This window comes from Zootoca vivipara, chromosome 9 (genome assembly GCF_963506605.1).
Source record: "Zootoca vivipara chromosome 9, rZooViv1.1, whole genome shotgun sequence".
Taxonomy (NCBI): domain Eukaryota; kingdom Metazoa; phylum Chordata; class Lepidosauria; order Squamata; family Lacertidae; genus Zootoca; species Zootoca vivipara.
In genome coordinates this window covers 15,043,958-15,067,631 of record NC_083284.1, presented here as the reverse complement: position 1 = coordinate 15,067,631, position 23,674 = coordinate 15,043,958, and the positions used below count along the sequence as shown (strand labels likewise).

General features: G+C 43.5%; 1 protein-coding gene across 3 annotated transcripts in view; it reads right to left on the bottom strand.

Moving 5' to 3' along the window:
• The window catches only part of AFF1 (ALF transcription elongation factor 1), a 142,786-nt gene extending 128,237 nt beyond the window's left edge, over positions 1–14,549 (bottom strand). For 2 of the 3 annotated variants that reach the window (XM_035111870.2, XM_060278426.1), the window contains exons 1-2: positions 14,299–14,548; positions 8,676–8,729 (exon numbers count right to left, since the gene is read on the bottom strand). In XM_035111870.2, the coding sequence (XP_034967761.2) occupies positions 8,676–8,701 (26 nt within the window). In that variant the 5' untranslated portion in view covers positions 8,702–8,729; positions 14,299–14,548. Of the gene's footprint in view, positions 1–8,675; positions 8,730–14,298 lie in introns of all 3 variants that reach the window. The other variant, XM_060278425.1, reaches the window with a different exon arrangement.
• Positions 14,550–23,674: the final 9,125 nt, after the last annotated feature.

The following is a 23,674-nucleotide window of genomic DNA, read 5'->3' as shown; positions in this document are numbered from 1 at the left end:
TGAAACCCAAAGTGAGTAGCTGTTGTGATGATAAACCACAAGAGTGAAGTTTCTGATAGACAATTTTAGTCCAGGCACTCTTGTGACAATCTTGTAGCACTAGGGATATTAGACCGGGGAAAACAGAGTTTAGGCACCTAAGAGGGACATGTAGTACCCATGTAGCTATGGTATTCACATGCTCAAACTATCTCGCCAGGAGCCACGGGGAAGGATGACAATGGCCAAGGCCCACCATTGCAACGGCACCGGAACCAGTCATGAAATGGAGCAGAACCAGTCAAAAAATGGCGGTGGCACAGAGATGGAACCCGTCGTAAAATGGCTATGCAAGCAACTGAGCTGAGCAGGCCACACTTGCTGAACAGCATTGCGCAGCAGGTAATGGCAGCCCACTGGCGCTCCTTGCAGCCATGCACAACGACAGCCAGACCCACACCTCAAAGGTTTGTCGTGAGGATAAAAATGGAGAAGGAAGAACCCTTCCCTGCAAAGGAAAGAGGCTGCAGTGGTGGGTTTCCCGGCAGCAACTCTTAGGATTCCGCTATGTTGCATGTGCAGAGGGCCCCTTTTCGGACTATACACCACAGCATGAATAAAGTATAGTGCAGGCATTCCCAAACTTCGACCCTCCAGATGTTTTGGACTACAGTTCCCATCATCCCTGACCACTGGTCCTGTTAGCTAGGGATCGTGGGAGTTGTAGGCCAAAACATCTGGAGGGCCACAGTTTGGGGATGCCTGGTTTAGATGCACTGTGCTTATTTTTCATGCACTCTCACTCTAATTATATGGCACCATCTGTACTTATTGCATTTAATTTCCCTCTCATCCCACTGCTTACACTCCCTTACAACCATATGTATCAATACGTAACATGGCTAGAGCCATCCTGAAAATGAATTCTACTGGGAAGCAGAGGACAGCCTCCTGACCGCACCTGCAAACCCTCAAAATCTACATTTTTGTGTGTGAAAGCCACATCCCAAAGAATTGTGCAAGCGGCTCCATGTGATCAATGGGGCTTTTGACAACTTTTCCAAATTGTGTTGCCAGCAGTCCACACCCATGAAGATGGCACATTGCTTTTGCAAGAGAGGAAACGAACAAATGAGATTATTTCTTTGGCAAAGCTAGACGAAACACATTAAAGTTCACATATTAAGCAGCCCCATGATTCTTCTGATTATGTTGATGATTTAAAATTGGACCGGAGCCAGAACCTTAGTCTCTCAGCTTGCCATCAGCTAGGGATCATGGGAGTTGTAGGCCAAAACATCTGGAGGGCCGCAGTTTGGGGGTGCCTGGTATAGTGTCTATGAGCAGCATATGAGAGACAGGGTAGTGTGCTGGTATAGACAGATGGATTCGAATTTGAACCAGACCAGTTTCCAAAATTAAGCTGGCTCTGACCAGTCACCCGCTCTTGGCCTCAACCGCTTCACAGGGTTGCTGCAGAGCAGATCTAGAGGAGGGTCCCATACACTTAACAAGTTGATCAAGGTCAGGGAAGAACCCATTACGATTTGAGCCAGGTCTGCGTGCCAAGAGAAGAAACGACTGTGTTGAAAAGCTATACAGTAATGATGTGAGTGGTGGTCACTTATTCCAACCCGCAAGCACTATTTAACTGGGGAAGATAAGGAAAGCAACAGCAATTAGCCTATACGGGAAAGGCGCAACTTCCACCATCTACAATGCAGATAGTAAATGCTTCAGGAGGCTACGCCTCTAATCACTTGATATATTAGTAAATATAGATTGTAGAATACACATACACCGGCTGAAGTGGACATTGGGGTGTGCGGGGTGTTGGGGGAGGGGTAGTACCTCTGGTGGGGACACGTCATGCTCTTCTGAGGTAGCTTGTTCATCTTTGGTCCCCACCCTGCACTCAGCTCTCAGCTGTTGCTCCTAGAAGCTGTCAGCAGGCGACAGCAGCCACACCCCAGGAATGGCTTTGATTGGCCAGCTAAGACCAGGAGAAGGTAGCCGGTCTTGGGGAAGGGACTTAACCTGCATGCAAAAGTCAGGCTCTGGCAGACTGAGCGGACGAGACCATTAGTGGGGCCAACAGTCATGAAGGCAGTTTCTGCAAGTAAGGGGCAGATGGGAAGGCAGACCATCTAGAACAGGCACCCCCAAACTGCGGCCCTCCGGATTTTTTGGCCCACAACTCCCATGATCCCTAGCTAACAGGACCAGTGGTCAGGGATGATGGGAATTGTAGTCCAAAACATCTGGAGGGCTGAAGTTTGGGGATGCCTGATCTAGAAAAAGGAAAACTGACCGTAAACCTCTGCTACCTTGCAAGACATCTTCGAGAGAAGGCTAAGGAGTAAGCCCTACACAATTCCCTGGGACGGTTGGATGGTGCCTTCCAGCAACTTCTGCAGCCAAGGTGGTGCCAAATGTATTTGCTCTGCTTCCCTTTGGGCAACATCAGCAAAGCCAAAAGGGGAGTCTTGTCATCTGGGCAGCCCAGGACCTCCATACGCACGGCCCAGGCTTGTGCTCCAGGGAGGTCGCTGCAGTGCTGCTAACGCAGTGGTTTGACCTCACCCCTGGAGGCGCACTCCATTGTCTCTCGAGACAGACCGATGCCAACCAGAAGTGGCACTTCTAGATCTCTGTGGTATTTGTGCTCAACTTTATACTGCTAGGCTATCTGATGTGTTCATGATAGGTTCGTTAGCAAACAAGCGTATTAGTGGTTTACTATAACTAGGAGTGGAAATACTGTGACGCGTGGGGGGAGTTATCCATAGTATTATGATTTTTAAAAAACCTATTCCCATTTGCCAGAAATTGCCAACCACCTTCCAGGCATTTTTCTCAGCAGTTAGTCCCAATTCCCAATGAAGTATGCGAGTTTAGGACTGCACTGTTATTACTAGCTTACAGGGTTTTTTTGCCACCTTTAGGTGGAGGGGGAGAGTATTCCCTGCAGCACCTCACAGGCTACTAGGGTGAGGTTTCCACTTGTGGGAAGAAATGGCTACGATGCACCATGACAGCTGCCCTTTGAATAGTGTTTTCCCCAGGAGACTGCTTGTTCTGCCTGGATGGCTGAGCCAGACTTAGGCTGTCTGCAATGTAAATGCAAGGAACTCCTGCCAAGAGCTAGAAGAATTATGAATCTCGGAGTCTTACAGACCACCCTTCCTCTGCTAGCCTATCCTGCAGGTAGCATCCTCTAGGCAGACATTGCTCTGAGAAGCTTAATAATTTTGCTTTAATTGTTCTACAAGCAGCAGCTAGCTTCTGCAGAGAGACAAATTTAGCACACACAGAGGCTTATATGTTCCTGTTGGACTTGGGAGAACAATTCAGCGAGAAGGCAGGCTATAAAGAGTGTTAACGATCATGATTTATATACCAGCTGAACAAAGGCAGAATCCACAGGCAGGACGCAATTTGCTCTTCAGATTCACTACAGCTGTCAGATTCATTTTGATGCAATATCTGATCTGGGGTGAGAAAGCACTGAGTGTTTGGATAGCGCTAGACTAGACTCTGCAGGAGATGCATCATTTTATTTCTTGGCTTTGAATTGTGGGTGTGGGTGCGTGTTTGCGCTTTGGGAACATTAATAAAAGGGAGCGCACATTTATCTCAAATCACCAAAAGCTTCAAGAAGTAATTGAGAAGAGGCAGTTGAGTCAAGTCCTTTTGAACAAGTGAGATCACCCAGCATATTTACTCCCAGGTTAGCATCCCAGACTGGATCAGTTACCTTCATGCATATCTCCTCATCAGTAATTTCCTACCCTGTTGCCTCACTGGTGAAAGGATCCATAACAACAGGCTAGAGCAGGCACCCCCAAACTGCGGCCCTCCAGATGTTTTGGCCTACAACTCCCACGATCCCTAGCTAACAGGACCAGTGGTCAGGGATGATGGGAATTGTAGTCCAAAACATCTGGAGGGCCGAAGTTTGGGGGTGCCTGGGCTAGAGCACTTGTTAGCTCTTTGAGGCCGGGAGACTTAAATTTACACTATATGTACATTATAAAGCAGTCTCATACCACTTTAAATGGTCACGGCATCCCCCAAAGCATTCTGGGAGTTCCCTGGGAATAAGTGATTGTTAAACCTCTCTGAGAATTGTAGTTCTGAGGGGGCGGGGAATAGAGAGGTCTCCTAACAAACTACCATTCCCAGGATTCTTTGGGAAAAGCCACGACTGTATAAAGTGGTTTGATACTGGCTTTACATGTACAGTGCGGACGGGGGTCCTAGTCACCAAACCACAAATAAATTCCTTCTGGTATAACTGGAGACATCCATTTTGCGGTGGTTTTGCTCTAACTGGCCCACCAGTGCCGATTCCAGTACCTCTATGATGTGCCCCAAGGTCCCATCTTGTTCCCTGACTATTTCCTCCATTTTCACTGTTCAGAGGCAAGCACCATTGCTTATGCAGCCAAAGCAACAACACCCACACAGAAGATAAGAGGAATCAGCAGACTCAAAAATTTGCAGAAGTGCAATTTTTTAGGTAAAAAAAACACCCTGCTTCAGAGTGTAGGAAGCCCAATGAGGGCTGAGCATGTACAATGCTTGGGGGGGGGGGAGGAAGGTGGGATGAAATGGGAGTATCCTGGAGAGGGTCACTGAGCAGGAACACACCACAGAAGTCTCACTTCTGCTTTTTAACATCTAACTACCTGCTGCCGACAGGAGAGATCACCATGCGCTGTTTTGGAGCACGGTGTCAGCGATATGCTGAGAAACACCAGCTCTACTTTTCTTCCACCTCGGACTCTGTGGCGGCAGTAAGCACCTTGAACAGGCGCCCAGACAATACTACAGGTTAGAAGGGGAGTTAACTGAAACTCAATACGACTTGTCCCCCCCCCCCCCGTGCCTCTTACATTGTCACGCTGAGCACACTTAAGCCGGAAAGTTGACGGTAAGGGATTGATTAATCCGCAAGTGCCGCACCGCTTTTCTGGCTGTGGAAACGCAGCTGTGTTATGGGAACAGCATATGACCCCCTTCCAGGAACTAAATTTCTCCTTAATCCCTTTAAAACCTGATGAAGCAGCATTGCTGGCCATGTTTTGACATGTTGCTTCACTTAATTTACATAAGGCAGAGGTGGCCAGTCTGGGAACCAGATGGAGTTCCCAGATGGAATCAGGTGGTCCGAGATGCATGTCACAGGAACCTAGGAAGCTTCCTCAAGACAGAGTCTGACCATTGGGTTCATCTTGGCTTGCAGCAACTCTCCAGGGCTTCAGACAAGCGTCTCTCCTAGCCATACCTGGAAATGCCAGGCATTGAGCCTGCCTTCTGCATGCCACAGCCCACCTTATCAGGGGTCAGTCTCCATCAGTGCTAGAAATTAGCCAGGTGTGTTTTCCAACTGGCGCAGGTCTAGTTGTGGAGATCTCTGAATGCCAGGTTGGCGACGGACATCGCCACCTGGCTGGCCTCCCCGGCTTTCTTAAGCAGGTAAGCAAAAGGGCTTATTTATTGCATTCATATTCCACCTCTCTGGTCCACCCCACCCCTCAGTTAATCCCTACAACGTCTTTGCGAGGTAGGCCAAGATTGGCTGTGACTGGCTGAAGATCACCCAGTGAGCTTCATGACTGAGTGGGGATTTGAATCCTGATCTCTCAGGTCCTAGTCCAATCCCCTAGCCACGACACCACCCTGGCTTCCTAGAGTACTTCTGCTATGGGGCAGCTATACAAATTAAGTAAGTAAATAAATAAATAAATAAATATGGAGAGAGCAAAATGTGTCTTAGAGAAGGATCTGAAATATTTTCCTGGAAGCTTCAATTAATTTTATTCCAGGTGGTTTTATTGGATGTTTCAACGTGCTGACAACCGCTTTGATATGTGGTACAGTATAGAAATGATACACACACACACACACACACACCTCATTTGTAGGGAAAATGGCGCCTAGACGTTAGGCGACCATAGCCTAAGTTTAAGGTGTCATTTGGCAATTAGCTTATATATCTCACTCCCCATGGCATCATCCACCAGGAAGGGCTTACTATTATGCAGCTGATACAGTACTGCATACATATATGAATATTTGAAGACAATTTTAAAGCACACACACACAGAGAGAGTGGAGTCAAATTGTATACAAAGTCCAAAGGGGACACAAAAATGTGGAATTTCTCCATGCCTTATAAATTGAGAAGACTTCTCCATTCCCTGGCAAGCGAAACCACGGCCATTTCTTCCACCCAATGCTAGAAAATTAATACAATGCCAACAAATTTTCAAGCTCAAATTTATTCATAATCCACAGACCTTTGAATGGTTTTCATGGCTTCAATGGAAGTTGCCTTGAGCACCTTTCCATTAAAGCTGAAAAGGTGACTCAAACGTTTTTATAGACACTCAAGAGAACAAGATTACAAAATGCAGCTGCCCGTCTTGATTGAAATCAGGAGACAGACAGAATTATCTTGGGGCAACCAGTAAGCCATTGTTGATCTAATCTATTTTACAGGTTGCCTGATCTTCTGAATAGCCCTGCACTTGAGAAGGCCACAGCCAATTTCTTTCATGCGACAGTTCTAGAAAAAAACCGGGGTTTGCTTTTGCAGCCCAACTCTTTAACCAAAGACCACCCACAAAGCATCATACATGTGTCACAGAAAGAGGCGTGACTTCTCTCCTGTCAAGATACCTGATAATGCTTTAATGATTGCATTATCTGGCCATTCTTTTGAGATAGTAAATACTTGTTATTTAATCCAGGTCACAGGCCTACCCTATTCATGAGCAAAATATGCCATGAAGACAGGATTTTAAGGATTTTTTAAGTAAAAGATCGTTTGGGAAAGGTTTCTCCAAGATACTTCATTCTGCACAGGAAATATTTAGAGTCATTAGGAGAGCTAAAGTGGCTTCTGGGGCTTGTTCTGTGTGCTAAAATAAAGTGTAATTTTTCCTCAGGGAATATTTCCTAAATTTTGAAGGGTGAAGGACTGGTTTTCCGTGAAGTGTGTGTCTGCTATGTGTGTGGGCCCAACATTTTATAACAGGAAGCTGAAGTGGAAAATAAGGCGACAGATCCATACACCTTGCTTGTTGCACAGGTGCAGAGTGCAAGACAAAACTTGAAAGCCCTCAGCAATGTCTCTTAAGACTTTTAAAACAAAAGGGAAGCCCAGGACACACAAACAAAACCTGAAGTACTAGAAGCAATTCTCAGATGCCTCTAGCAATGCCTCCCGAGCTAGTTCACACAACACAGTAAGCTAAACTATGGCTTCTCTGTGGGCTTCAAGAGAGCACGCTTTGCTTGTTTTTACCAGATTGGGGTGGAGCAAATTGCCTGCAAACTCTTTTCCAGGGACCCGCTACCAATCCACGGTTCAAAGTACTGCCTGGGGGGCAGTGGGCAGTGTAAATGAATATGAGACTTTGAAAAGCCCTTCTCACAGGATCAAGTCCATCAATTTTGTTGAATTAATGAAACTAAATAGTTTTAATTGGATAAAGGTGCAATTAATTGTTACTGTTTTGAATGTTATTGCACTGTGATCCTCTCCAGTGTATTCTGAATACAGTCGTACCTTGGTTTTTGAACAGCTTAGTTCTCAAACATTTTGGCTCCCAAACGTCACAAACCCAGAAGCGACTGTTCCAGTTTGCGAACTATTTTTGGAAGCCGAATGTCTGACGGGGCTTCCGGAAGCTCCTGCAGCCAATCAGAAGCCGTGAGTTGGTTTTCGAACATTTTGGAAGTCGAACGGACTTTCAGAACGGATTCCATCTGACTTCCAAGGTACGATTGTAATGCTTTTTATAGAGGGCCACTGGGAAACAATTTATGGAGCCAAGGCGGCAGTAGACCAAAAAAGTTTGGGAACCAGATTAGCATGTCATCTGAACCAGGACCTATGGTTAAGCTGTTTCCCCACTAACCATAGAATCATAGAGTTGGAAGAGACCACAAGGGTCATCCAGTCCAACCCCCTGCTAAGCAGGAAACACCATCAAAGCATTCTTGACATATGCCTGTCAAGCCTCCGCTTAAAGACCTCCAAAGAAGGAGACCCCACCACACTCCTTGGCAGCAAATTCCACTGCCAAACAGCTCTTACTGTCAAGAAGTTCTTCCTAATGTTTAGGTGGAATCTTCTTTCTTGTAGCTTGAATCCATTGCTCCGTGTCCGCTTCTCTGGAGCAGCAGAAAACAACCTTTCACCCTCTTCTATGTGACATGCCCAGCTCCCTAACCATGAGCAGCAGCTAAGGCTGTTCTTGGGTACCACTCATAGTTAGCACAAGTCCCAGCTCAGATTACCTTGGCTTGGGCTCAGTGCAACACAGTAGTAAAAAGGACTGGACAGGAGCGAAGCAGCAGGCATGGTAAGCCATTGGACGTAAGATGCTGCACAAATCAGCTCCCTAAATGGGCCCCAATAAACTTTTATTCTGTTTTTGAATATGCTGGAAGCTGCCCAGACTGGCTGGGGCAACCCAGTCAGATGGGTGGGGTGCAAATAATAGAATTATTAAATGATTATTATTGGTGTGTTTAACAGTAACCTTTTGTTCCTGCAAAGACCACGAAACAAGATGGAATTTGCCCACCATATAGCTGAAATGTACTTAGGAAAAAAGAGAACTAAAGTCAAACAAGCAAGGGCCTCTCTTATGAGAAGTAGATGATGCCACAAGTCCTACCTGTTTCTGGCGTTCGTAGAAGCCATCTTGACAATCCTCTGCAAATCAGCTCATCTGAAAAGGAAACGCGAGTCATCAGCCAATCAGACTTAAGTTTTATCACTGTTTGAAGATCACACGTCACTCATTATACAGTATAGCATTTCAAAACTGCAGAAGCTCTTTCAAATATATTCTTGTTGCTCCCTGCAGCAACGGTAGAATGCCACCTTTATTACTAGCACAATGCCTTTATGACTAGCAAGTCACAGAGTAGTAAACAAGCTTTCAAGCTCGCCCTCCCCCCCCCTTCTTCAGGCTAATTACGGTACTAATCAAAAACTAAAGCCAAGAGTATGGTATATATTAGAAGAGGGTTGTCCCAATTGTCTTTGGCGTAACATGAGATCTCTTCACTACAAACACAGTCTAGCCTAATTAAGTCTGGGCAAAACCTCTTCAATTCCAGCTTGAGTATTACAGCAAGCTTTTAATAATTCTTTCATTTTATCTCCCTCTCTCTCTCCCCCTCCCCCAATCTTCTTTCCTTTTTTTTCTTTTCTTTTCCTTTTTTCCTTCTTTGCTACATGTCCAGCCTGAGGAAGCATTCCGGTAAACCCAAAAGCTTGCTCGTGACTTTTCAATTGATCCCAACAATTGCTTTTTGTGCTTTCTTATTTTGTTTTCTTGTTTTGAAATCATGTGCAAAGGTCTCTGCAAGTCCTGCTTCTAAGACAGGTCACTCTCGCTTATTCTCATTGTAGAAATGAACAGCTAGAAAAGGCGACTCCAACAAGCCTGAAGCAGGCCTCGAAACTTCCATTTCTTAGCAGGGGTTCCCAAACTGTAGACCACTAGTGGCCTGTGGTGTGTCTGTAAAAAATGCAGTTTTAAAAAGCGTGCAGCATCTAACACAGATCATCCACCACATGGCTACCCTTAGTCTACCTCTTAAGGAGGAATGTTACAAGGATTAAAGTTGAGAGCATAAGGAGAAGCAGAGGAAGATGCAGTTAAAAAGGTGCACACCTGTTACATTCAACAAGTGTACAATCTATGTACACAAACAGTTGAGCTGTACACTCCTACAGTAATTCAGAAGGCCCAATATACCTGAACAAGCGTCTCCACCCCCATCGTTCATCCCAGACACTGAGGTCCAGCTCCGAGGGCCTTCTGGTGGTTCCCTCATTGTGTGAAGTGAGGTTACAGGGAACCAGGCAGAGGGCCTTCTTGGTAGTGGCGCCCGCCCTGTGGAACGCCCTCCCACCAGATTTCAAACAGATAAACAACTATCTGACTTTTAGAAGACATCTGAAGGCAGCCCTGTTTAGGGAAGTTTTTAATGTTTGATGTTTTATTGTGTTTTTAATACGTATTCTGTTGGGAGCTGCCCAGAGTGGCTGGGGAAACCCAGACAGATGGGTGGGGTATATTATTATTATTATTATTATTATTATTATTATTATTATTATTATTATTCTGTGTATAAAACAGGCAACCTACGTATGTGAACAAGCATACACACTTTCACACAAAGACTTGTACAAGTCTTGAGACAGCCAACATCTGTGTTCCATGTAATGTGTAAACAACCCTAATGGAATAATTATCAAAATAAATACAACAGCTCTGCAGCAAGAAATAGTCTTTCCTTCCCTCTTCTGCTTATTTATTTATTTTCTCTCACACATACACACATATACTGGTCATCTGACACATTTAATCAATTTTAAGATGCAATGTTCTTTGAAAGCAAAAACAGGAAATTTCCACTTTTTCAAGTGGTTTGCTAAAAAACCCAGCATTACTTTCAAGAGGGAGCTTCAAAAGCCTGGAATTCACATTTAACGCTAGTAATGCTTATAAACACAAAATAGACATATACCGTAGCTCTGTGAGACAGGGAAGTGGGATGTTTTTCAGCCTCTGGACCACATTCCCTTCTGGGCAACCTTTTGAGGGGTGCGGGCCATTGGTGGGTGGAACCAGAGGCCTGAGTGGGTGAACCAATGGATGTAAATTTTGGCTTTGTACAGTAGGCTGGTTCCTAGACATGCTAACTCACCCTTTTCCCTATGTTCCATCAAGCCAAGCAAAAGGCAGGGTCAGAGTTCAGGGAGACATTTCCATCCATCCAGGCAAATAACACCTGGAGGTGCGAAGCAGGGCCACTGAGGGGTGTGGCCTGGGGACACTTCCAAGGGCCAGGTAGAAACTCATGGAGGGCCACAGTTGGCTCCTACAGCCCTGCTGTAGAAACTTTATTAGCTTCTTGGGCTGTGGAAACTCTGTGAGCCAGAGTCTACAAACATCAAGACCTGGTGGGTCCAGCCGGTTCCCCATCACACCAACCTGTGAGACATGAAAGGTCTTTGATCTCCTGTCCCTGGCATGAATTTCTTTTTCTTATCTTTGTCTGTACATCAAAAGAGTATATTACAGATAAGATTCTCTTGAGCGAGTCCCTGCAGGCTATTATGATTTAGTTAGTGCTTCCTTCCAGGTACTAAAAGATATGCAGAGAGTTCTATCTGGAACAGAAGGAGTGGGGGGGGGGGCAGAAGTCTGCTGCTAGAACTTACGAAAGTGCAAGAAAGAAGATAGACAGGATGGGGCTGCTGGAACAAATTCTAAACCACCAAGGAAGCATTTTATTATGGGTTGGGAGCAGAAAGCTCAGGCTCCCAGGGCTCACCCAACTGCACTAGCAAGTCAAGCAGCGACTAAGGTAGAATGAAACTGATGGACCTTATCAATTGTGTTTGGTTTGTTTCATCTGTATTTTGTTAAAAATAATTCTAAAAGCCAAAGGAGGGGAGTATTTTGTTGTTAGTGCCTATATGGAAGCCTACAATCCAAGACCTTGCAATAGGACAGGTGAAAAACAAAAACAGCCTCTGGCAACCTGGTGTTTTCCTGATGCTTTTGGACAACACAGTTTGCCAATGTGATGCTCTTCTGATGTTTTAGACTACAACCACTTGTTCTGGCTTACATCACCGCAAAGGATTGCATTCAAACAATGCTAGAATCATTGCTACAGATGAAGTGAAATTAGCCAAACAAGCTCACCAATGTTTGCAAAAAGCTGAGGCAGTTATACTGTTCATCACTGGACCCAAAGTTTTATTAGGCAACGTCTGTCGATGTGCTGTTAACTTTACCATTTGGCTTGCCTAATTTGTAGTTCCAGAAAAATAGTAAAGAGCCTGTGCAAATCCACCCAAATACATATTGTAAAGCACTTTGCAACATCAAGAAGAAGTAAACACAGTAGTAGCAAACAGGATTATTCTGTGACTCTCTGGCTTCACTCAGAGTCCAAGCTAAAATCGGATTTAAGCTTCTTACCGCAAGTGATGGCAATACAGATGGCAAGACATACAGAAGCCCACATGGCATGCATTTGAAAGAGAAGGAAGCATACTAATTTGTTCTCTAGTGCAATTTAAAATTGGCAACACATTCCCCCAAACAAAATCGTTATTCATGCAACAGGATGGATTTTGTTTGCATATGGCATGCAAATACCAAAAGTGTGTATTCTTTTTTTTGGGGGGGGTGTATGCTACTACATTTGCACACCCGGCCTTCTGGCGGTTCCCTTGCTGCGAGAAGCCAAGTTACAGGGAACCAGGCAGAGGGCCTTCTCGGTAGTGGCACCCACCCTATGGAATGCCCTCCCACCAGATGTCAAAGAGAAAAACAACTACCAGACTTTTAGAGGACACCTGAAGGCAGCCCTCTTTAGGGAAGCTTTTAATGTTTAATAAATTATTGTATTTTAATATTTCTGTTGGAAGCCGCCCAGAGTGGCTGGGGAAACCCAGCCAGATGGGGGGGCAACATAATAAAATTTTATTATTATTATTATTATTATTATTATTATTATTATTATTATGCTCATCAACTGACCTAGTACATAGGAAGGAATGCAGTCTCCTGTACCTTGAGCAGATGACAAGGTGGCACAGCTTTTATCACACGCGCTGTACAATAACATCCCCTTTCTACACAACTATTAAAGATACAGGAGCCCTGGCTACAATTATTAAGGGTACAGAATCTGGAAAGTCGACTGTACCCCCATGCGAACCAATGCCGCAATAAAGCTCTTTATCCACATGTTCAGAGGATCATCTGTGAATAGCACAATGCAAATCGCAAATATACTGAGTGAGATTGGGCCTTGGCTGAAGCGAGATTGAATGAGCGGCCCCTAGTGGCCAAAGTTCAATGCAGTTTTGTACAAATGACTAGAGTATTAAAAAATAAATGCAGGACAAACCATTTGTTAACATAAACAACAACTGCTGTATTGCACAGCAATAACAAACCCTGTACCCGTTTCATCTGCTGGTGGATTATCGGAGCTCACTTCAGCATTCAGTATCATTTTAAGACGGTTTTGCTGCACATTACTACCCCCAAGCACAAATTAAAGACCATTTCACAGATTTTGTTTTAAAATGGGTTGAAGCAAATGATCCTCAGGGTCCCTTCCAACTGCACAATTCTACGAATCTATGTGCAAATGCAAAATACGCTAATGTATACATAATAGCCTCAAAGTTGGCCATACCTAGGCTTGGGACAAACTCCCAGTCCTTCACACACCTCCTGGGGCTCTGGAGCCACACCCCAAAGTTACACAATTGGTACACACATATATAGGCACACACCAAATACTAGATCACTACCCTGTGTATCAGGGTGCACCAAGACTGGTCAGCACACTATCAGGCCATATTTTTCCAGACACACACTGAGTGAAGGAACAAAGGCCATCTTTTTTTTATTCAGTTACAGAACATCCAAAACTTTTTAAAACCACAAAATCGAATGCATGGTGCATATATATCTAGACACACAATATAGCAACATCTAATCTTTTCGCAGAGTAACAGTCTGCCATGGCTACTAACCCTGTGGAAAATTTTGAAAAGAGCATTTTAACTGTAACTCATAATTTAGATAATTTGGGTTGTTGGATAGTTACTTTAAGGCAAAGAGGATACTTCCATTTGCTAACGGGGCCTGTCCCAGAGGGATGCGCGTTTTTTGTTGCAAACGCTTCCGAAGTTTCCAAAGGGGCAAAGGAAACATTTAAGTAAATAAATAACAACAACAGAAACTAAACCATTGAGACAACTGCTCAGCATCCCCCACCCTCGCCCTTCTCCTGGTCTTTCAAACCACCAAAACGCACAGGCAAATAACACACACATATACACACAGTCATTCGAGGCACTTTCCACCGTTTTGCAGCCTTGACCGAATCGCCCCTGCATTGCTTTTTAAAAACAAAACAAAAAACAAGCAATTCCCCAACAGAATCCCACGGCACACACTTTGATGGGATTAATAGCTTGACAGCCCCGGAGAACTCTCTGCAAAAAAGCAAAAAGCAAACAAAAGAACAAAACAAAACTTTTGGATGTTGCTGCTGTTTGCTTTCAAAGCGGCACAAACGGGCCTAGTTGAGTTTATAACCTCCCCGCCCCCCCTAAATAAATAATAAATAAAGCGCCCCGTAGCTTTTGCAAGGCAGAAATAGACGGCTGCTTGCTTTTTTAAAGACCTTTCTCATTGAGTGCTTTTATACAGTATATCTTTTCGAGGTAGGAAAATGGGCTCTCACCTCCGCTTACAGCCGTGCAAACCCCATCAGGAACGAAGAGGGGAGGGGGCCAAGCCTGGATTGGCCTCCCCCCTCCAGCGGCAGCAGATGAATAGAGCCAGGAGAGGAGGCTGTGCTTGCTTGCTTGCTTCTCTTGCTTACTCGCTCGCGTTCCTGCTTCCTTTGCCCTTCATAACCTGTTGCTGCTGCAGCTGCTACAGCCTCATTGCACCGGGCAGAGAGACAGAGAGAGATGCGGGCTGCAAGAGCTTGCCGCGGGATTGGCTGGCCTCTCTGATTGACAACCAGAGAGCAGCTCCAGGGGCTGCCGGTCCCGCCTCCTTCGCTCTGACCACGCCCCCCTCCGAAGGCGGACCCCCCTCCTCCCGCCCCCTCCTCTCCGCTGCAGCCGAAGCGTCTCCGGGAAAGCCCGAAGCGCCGTGGGCGCTGAAAAACCCTCAAGTCCGTGGGTTCGAGACCTGGGAAATCAACCGGCGCGCTAAATATTATTCTAATTACATAAGGCAACCGGGGAGGGTAGTGTGACACTTAAAACAGCATGCTCCGGAAAAGACACCACATTCATTAAGCCAGTGCTTTTTTAATTGGGGGGACGAACGCATACCCCTAAACATTTTGTGAATCTATGTACTTTTGCCTATTTACTGTATTTATTTTTTCCCCGATTTGAACTATAAAATGGTGATTTCTTGAGTCGAAATGAGAGCCTCCCTATACATTTTTAAAGGAAAAAACAACAACATGCTGCATTAAGCTAAGCAAAGTTCACCGGGGGTTAAACCCTAACACTGGGTTTCAGTAAAATAAAAAAATTCCTTCAGTAGCACCTTAAAGACCAACTAAGTTTTTATTTTGGTATGAGCTTTCGTGTGCATGCACACTTCTTCAGATACGGGGTTTCAGTGTTCAACTTCAGCTATGGATAGTGTGTGCATGCTCAGTGGATGACCTTCAAACCATCCTATATATCTTTGCAGAAGCTTACAAAAAGCTTGGCCTATCACTCAACATCCAAAAAACCAAAGTGCTGCACCAACAAGTACAAACTAACCCCTCTGCAGCGCCACAAATCCAACTCAATGGTGTAACGTTGGAAAATGTCATTCACTTCTCCTACCTAGGCAGTTATCTTTCCACAACGGCCAACACTGATGCCGAAATCCAGCATCGCCTGAGCTCTGCGAGTGCGGCTTTCTCCTGATTGAAGTGCAGAGTGTTTGAGGACCGGGACATTTGCAGGGAAACCAAAATGCTTGTTTACAAAGTTAAAGGTAAAAGGTAAAGGGACCCCTGACCATTAGGTCCAGTCATGACCGACTCTGGGGTTGCGCGCTCATCTCGCATTATTGGCCGAGAGAGCCGGCGTATAGCTTCCAGGTCATGTGGCCAGCATGACAAAGCCGCTTCTGGCAAACCAGAGCAGCACATGGAAACGCCGTTTACCTTCCCGCTGTAGCGGTTCCTATTTATCTACTTGCATTTTGACGTGCTTTCGAACTGCTAGGTTGGCAGGAGCTGGGACCAAGCAACAGGAGCTCACCCCGTCACAGGGATTCGAACCGCCGACCTTCTGATCAGCAAGCCCTAGGCTCAGTGGTTTAACCACAGCGCCACCTGGGTCCAAAGTTTACAAAGTTATTGTACTACAAACCTTACTACTGTATATGCTTGTGAAACATGGACCACTTATAAACGCCATCTCCAACTCCTTGAAAAATTCCATCAATGGTGTCTCCGAAAAATCTTACACATCGCTTGGGAAGACAGGCGAACTAATATCAGTGTACTGGAAGAAGCAAAGATCACCAGTGTTGAAGCAATGATTCTTCAACCTCAACTTTGTTGGACTAGTCATGTTGTGCAGATGCCTGATGATCATCTTCCAAAGCAACTATTTTATTCTGAACTTAAAAATGGAAAGCGTAATGTTGATGGATCAGGCGACAACTTCCCCACTCCCTCCCTCTCTGGTGCATGCAGCGGGCCAAAAATAAAAAAGTGACTTACAATGCAGTGTGGGACAAGTAACACTTGCCCCAAAATGGAAAGAAGCAGAAGTCCCAGCAAAGGAATAATGGATACAAAAACTTATGGAATATACAGAAATGGCGAAAATTACCGGAAGAATAAGAAACCAAGACAACAAACTTTTTATAAAAGAATGGAAATGGTTTGTTGAATATTTACAGACAAATTGTAAACAGATCAGAACATTGGCAGCATTATTGTAATAACCTGCAGTTTTATAAGAGTATATACTTAAAGTGGATGAATAAATGAGCAAATTAAGTTAATTCGGATATGCAGAAGATATTAAAAATAAATTTAAGGAACCGCAGAAAGAGGGGGAAGGAAGTCAAGTTTTGAAATGTTAAAATGATTGTGAAGTTGATGAAATGTATAAAGTTGAAAAGTATAAATTATTTTTTAAACAAAATAATGCAGTGTGGGAGGCAACCTTGCTGCATTTTAAGTTGTTAATGTGCATCATAGAGTCAGAAGGGACCCTAAGGGTCATCTAGTCCAACCCTCTGCAATGCAGGAATCCCAGCTAAATAATCCCTGAGAGATGACCATCCAAACTCTGCTTAAAAACCTCCAGTGAAGGAGAGAGTCCACCACCTTCCTTAATCTCAGCTCTGAGCCTCATGAAATGCAGCTTTCCTAACAACAACTTGGAAGTATATACCATTACGTACTGTGTGAACACATGTCTGTTGGTCCAGGAAGAGGGACACCCAAACACTCTCTCTCTCTCTCTCTCTCTCTCTCTCTCTCTCTCTCTCTCTCTCTCTCTGTGTGTGTGTGTGTGTGTGTGTGTGTAATGGAGTTATTGCTATTTGTGTCTTAACAGACTTGGCCAAGTGAGTTATGGAGACTTGATTTATTGGTTGAATATCTAACAGTGCTTCCAAACAACATGTATATTGAGCATTCATCCTGATTTGTTTGTTTGTTTGTTTGCAGGGAGATTAGACAGCTTTGGTTATTTAACTAAGGTTCATTCTGATTTGTTTGCGGGGTGGTTAGATGACCTAACAAAAATTAAAAACCAGGTGTTATCCCACACTTTCCGGCGTGTTTCCCCTTCGCATTCCTTACTGCAAAAGGTAACTGATGTTTTTTAACTGTTTTCTGCTTTTCTCTATGGTTGTGTGAGAGGGAGTGTTATAAAATCATATTGGGGGGGTGCAGGACACCATTATTAATGAACAGAGAGGGGTGACAGCTGCAATACCCAGAATCCTGTTCAATGCCATCTTCCCTGTCTCCCCACCCCTCCCGCTAGGACGCGACCCTGCCTGAAGGAAGGCTTAAGGATCTGCATATGCACAACAGTTAGCATAAACTCACACATTTCCCCTCTCCACCTTCCCTCTGCCCAGAACAAAACAATGTTTCCAGAAGAAGGGGGGGGGGGAAACCGCCCAAATCCAAAGTGACACTTTTCTACTCAAGTTAATAATACAGCCTATTATATGTTCTCTTACCATGAAATCTCTATCCGCTGCCTCTGTATTAGAATTGCTGTTTTATATCTTAGAACTGTATATGTCAGGACTGCTACCTTTTAATTAGAAATCCCTGTATTAGGTATGTTTTCCAGGTATATTTTCTGTATGAACCCTGTATGATCCCAACCCACCTGAACCTTGACCTACTACCACCCTATACCCATTCAAGGACACACGGACAATAGAGGGATTAGCTGGAACAACTTTATTCAAATAACTCATCTGCTAAAGGGTTCTGTATAAAGTTGGTATTTTCATTCAAATCTTGTGAATCCTGTATCTTAGAGTGTTAGACTAAATGACCTCAGGGTCCCTTCTAACTTCCATTTTAGAGCTATGTGAAAGGCAATGTGTCTGATGTGGTGATGGGTTGAAATTCAGCCCAGCTCTGCTTTCTGGCAAGGAAAGATTATTGGTTTTCAGAGTCAGAACAAGAGTGTCGTTGTTTTCTAAGGAGTGATTATATAGGTTTTTACCATTTTGTCTATTAAGGTTTAAAGTTTAAGCACATATGAAAGTCTTGACCATTTTCCCTTGTAAATAAATGGCAGAAAACATCTTATGAATTGTGACCCTGTAGCCATTTTCCCATACATGAGGGGGCAGGGAATTTTAGTCTGCCCATGGCTGAAATTATTTGAAAACAAACAAACATTTGCAATTTATGAATTCTGACTGGTCATTTACCCATACATAAGGGGGCGGGTCATGCCCTCCCACTAGAGGTCAAAGAGAACAACAACTACCAGACCTTTAGAAGGCATCTCAAGGCAGCCCTGTTTAGGGAAGCTTTTAATGTTTGATGGATCTCTGTATTTTAATGTTTGATGGATTTCTGTGTTTTAGAATTTCTGTTTTGTTGGAAGCCGCCCAGAGTGGCTGGGGGAACCCGGCCAGATGGGCGGGGTATAAATAATAAATTATTATTATTATTATTATTATTATAAGGACCAGAGGGAAAGCACACTAATAATAATAATCCACATTTGTGAAATATTCTTGAATACAAGTCTGCACCCCAAAACCCTGTAGATAAAGGGGGCAAATCTAGATTTATTTTGCCTGGGGTATGAGATGTTTATATAGTACAGTAAACATGGCTAATTAGTGCCATGACTTCATTAAGTAGTTTAATTTAACCAAACTTTTATTGCAACTTTCTTGTGAAAATATTGGGTTGTCTGGATGTTGAAGTTTTATATATTAAAAGTTTAAGATTTATAAGTCTGCTTCCAAAGCAGCAAGGAACAGGAAATAAGAGGTGTCAGAAATATCTCAGGATACAAAAGCTATAGAAATGGATTTAAACTGACCATAGAATTTAATTTGACCACTTTTGTTGCTGGTTTGGTGGAAGTGTAAATTGCTGGGTTTCTGTGTAAAATCTAACCTATTCACCCTTCCCTACCTCTTTTCAAATGGTGACTTAGCCAACAGCTGCAACACTTTCAAGTGGTACAATAGATTTCTGAATCACAAACTCTGTACATGCACAGAGGCCATGCCAGCTTGAAGAGAAAAATAGAGGAAAAAAGAAGGTTAAAAGACAAAACAAAAACAGCAACCAAATGCTGAAGGGCCTGTGCCCTGCAGGGGGAAATTTGTTTAAATTTCCTTATGTGTCTTTGACCCCAGGGGTCACTTGAGAAAACAAAAGGGTCAAGTGCTGGACCATCATTCCAAATCTAATATGCAAAATTCTTTCCAGAGGTAAATATCTCAGCACTCCCACTTTGAGTTCATCTCTTGAGTATTTGTTGTTGTTGTTGTTGTTGTTGTTGTTGTTGTTGTTGTTGTTGTTTGTAGTGTCTCCTCTTCATTCTACCACTGATTGTGATTTAGTCAAGGGCTTAGAAAACACTCCAGATTATGCAAACCAAGGGTCTGTTCCCCCTTTCCAATGGGTATTCAGGAAGCACCTTCATTTGCAAAGTTCCAACCTAACATGCAAACATTATTCTCACAGCTTTCCCAGGAAGAACATTTCTAAAGGATATGTGAAGGACTAAACCCCAGTAACAAGTGTCTATTCTTTTCTCCCACAGCAAAAAAAAAAGGAAAAAGGGGGGGGGAGTGAAGAGATACAAACAGTAATTTCTTTCCTTACAGTCTGCAAAACGAGCTTAAATCCCTGCTGTATTAGTTTACTTCCCGCTATAGTTTTATATATTTCCTTTACTTTGACGCTTCTCTTTAGGTTACAAATAATCTGCTTTCATTTATTAAATCAGTTTTTCCATTATGTCTATGAAATTAATCTAACCATACCTGCACAACTTTAGATTGCTATTCTCTTAATTTTCATTTGAGATGCTCATTGTTAGAAATTGTGTGTTTTAGCATTTATTTATTTATTTTGGTTCCTCATAGGTCAGTGTTTTGTTTTGTTATATTTTGGGGCATGTCCATCAGTCCATCACGTGGAATGAGGTCTTTCATTCACTGCATCTCCAAAACTTATTACTGATCTTTATTCAGGTACCATCTGTGTTTTTCCCCATAGAGTTCTCTTTTATCAGATAGCACATGATGACTTTTAAGGTTTTTTCCCATTATTTTACCATTCACCTTCAAATCTTTAGGTTACAGTCCAATATTAACCTGTATGGTCTTTATAATGTCTTCATATTATTTGATAATAATTCTTTTTTTTAATCTGAGATTTTTGTGTCAAGTCCATCTGAAAAAATTGTTGTTTGAGTGGTAATCTAAATATTATTTTGTTCTTATTTTTGCATTATTTTGCATTTCTACTTTTTTGTATTTCTACTCTTTATTTCTGTACATGTGAATGTAACATCTAAGTCATTCTTTCCGTAGTAGTAGTAGTAGTAATAATAATAATAATAATAATAATAATGATAATAATAAACCCCTAGGTAAAGGAAAACAGACTTAGCAGCTAACAACAGTAGTAATTATATAGAAATGTGATGAATAAAATACTTAATGCATCAAGATTTTATTGTTTGCAGCTTCCCAAGAAAACTCCAGGAGATATTCCCCCCCTTTTTTCCCTCTTCTTCCCTTTGGCCTCTGCCCTTTCCTTCTTCTAACTGTGCCCTTAAGTACCCCAAACCCTGCCCCTTACAGCATACTCCTTCTACAGATGTTACTACAGACGCAATGATGAAAAAAAACCTTGAACCCAAATCCTCCGGACCACAAGACTTTTACCTGCAACAACAGACACCAGAGTTTTCAAACTGGCCACAACAATCTCATTCCAAAAGGATATGGACTGACAAAAGGGGGATTGGGGAAATTTACAAAGGGGAGGGAGTTGAATTGTAAGGACATTTTCTTTCCCTTTCTGACCTCAAGCCCATGTGCCCAATGGTTAAGGATGTGAGAAAAAGCAAGAACTGCCTGAAAACCACGATTTCCTCAAAGACATCCAACTGGGGTGGAATTACTAATTTGTAGGTTTTGTGTATTATGTGTTATTATGTAGGGGGGTGGAGGGCTGACAAAGGGGGGAAAGTGAATTGCAAGGACATATACTCTCTTTTGACTTCAAAACTCTGTGCCCTGTTAAGAGTTGGCCTCAAGATATGCAACTGATATATAATTATGTTTTATGTTACGTGATATTATGCAGAAACATTGACCTATGTCTGACAAGTATATGTTATTTCCACAAAGGGGGGCATTTTTGTGTGTAATTGTTTTCATGTTTAATGTATAGTGAGTTATTGTATGGTGGTATTATTCCTTATACGCCCAATGGAGGACTCATGTTTTCTAATAGATCAGGCTATTGCATAGTCCATTATTGAGATTTAGATCAATTTATGACCACATTTCCTTATCTCACCTGGCACTTTGTAGTGTGCCAGCCTTCTTTTTACCAAGAAGCAGTTTCAGGATCCGTGAAAACAGCAGATACAAGAAGGTGTATATGCCTTGATTTACCAGGAATGATTCCTTATAGAATTAAATTGACCAATTTGGACATGTGCCCTTTTCAGAATGGTTTTTATGGGGCTGTATAAATTCTAATTGGGTCAATTCTAATTGGGCAAGTGTATCCAAGGTGCAAGTAGCTTTCTCCCTTTAAGAGCAACTGAGCAACTCCCTACAGTGCAAGACCAGAGCCTATAATAAAAAATCCCATAGAAAGGCCAAGGCAAAGGCATCTCTCTCATGACATGTCCAAACCTTTGGCAGCTATGGTGAGTGCCAGGTGACATGGTCAATATGAAAGCCCTAAGGGGATTCACCAGGGATTGTTGCTGCTGTGCCATGATGGAGGTGTGGGACCAGAAAGCTAACTTTGACACCTGAGAACACACAAAAGGCAAACTCCAAGGAAACTGCATTTTTCAGTCATTGGTGGACCATCCCCGTAAATGTAAGACACAGACCATTTCTTATAAAATGCTTCTCCCAAGCCCCCCTTTGAGCCGCCACCACATACCCCGAGGTTGTGCCAATGTACCACCTGGGAAATGGAGAATACGTCACTGTCGATTATGTGAGGCAATGATTGGTTGTTACACAACAATATTGCCTCAGAGAGGGGACTGTTATAAAATCATATTGGGGGGGGGTTGCAGGACACCATTATTAATGAACAGAGAGGGGTGACAGAATTTGACAGCTGCAATACCCAGAATCCTGTTCAATGCCATCTTCCCTGTCTCCCCACCCCTCCCGCTAGGACGCGACCCTGCCTGAAGGAAGGCTTAAGGATCTGCATATGCACAACAGTTAGCATAAACTCACACATTCCCCCTCTCCACCTCCCCTCCGCCCAGAACAAAACAATGTTTCCAGAAGAAGGGGGGGAAACCCCCCAAATCCAAAGTGACACTTTTCTACTCAAGTTAATAATACAGCCTATTATATGTTCTCTTACCATGAAATCTCTATCCGCTGCCTCTGTATTAGAATTGCTGTTTTATATCTTAGAACTGTATATGTCAGGACTGCTACCTTTTAATTAGAAATCCCTGTATTAGGTATGTTTTCCAGGTATATTTTCTGTATGAACCCTGTATGATCCCAACCCACCTGAACCTTGCCCTACTACCACCCTATACCCATTCAAGGACACACGGACAATAGAGGGATTAGCTGGAACAACTTTATTCAAATAAATTGCCATCCTCAACGTAGCCCACCCTTCCATGGCCTAGAGGAAAACACCTGCCGGGCGGACTTCCACCCCAGGGAAATCGCCAGGAACTGCCCCACCTCTGCACCCATCTCGACTGATTGCCCTTCCTGCCAAACAACAGGGAGCACCATCAGCGACAGGAGAAGGGCAATTGACATCCCACCATCTGAAAGAAAAAGTCATCTCCGCACCCAGCTAATCCGATCCCCCACCCGTCGCCCTTGTCTCCCCCTCCCTCCCAGTCCAGAGATTTCCATGCAGGGACAGGAGGGTATATAAGGGGACTTTACCATTTCCCGGGGTTCCTTCCTTCTTTCCAGAGGCAGGGACCCTACAGCTGTAGCTTTGCATTCTGCAATAAAGGGATCAGTTTGTTTTTCCTGACAGCATCGTGTGGTCTCTGTCATTTTCCTGGCGGAGCTGAACTTAGTGCAAATTTAGGAGCTTCCGACCTGCGTCTGTCCTTCTTAAAAGGCAACGCATTTTGGGGTACATTTTTCATAACAGGGAGAATGGCTGCTGAGGGAGACTCCTTTGGATACTGCTGAGACAGTCCGTGTCAGCATGATCTGTCTGAAGTGAAGCAGACAGAAGATGGTCCCTAAAATAGGGAGAAACCTGTGTGCTCTATATAAGGAACAAAGTGAATAAACATGAGTTTGTAGATACACTATGTTCTTCTCAGTTGTATGTTTATGAAAGCAAAGTTCTTTTGAAAGTAAAGTTCTCTTGAATATAG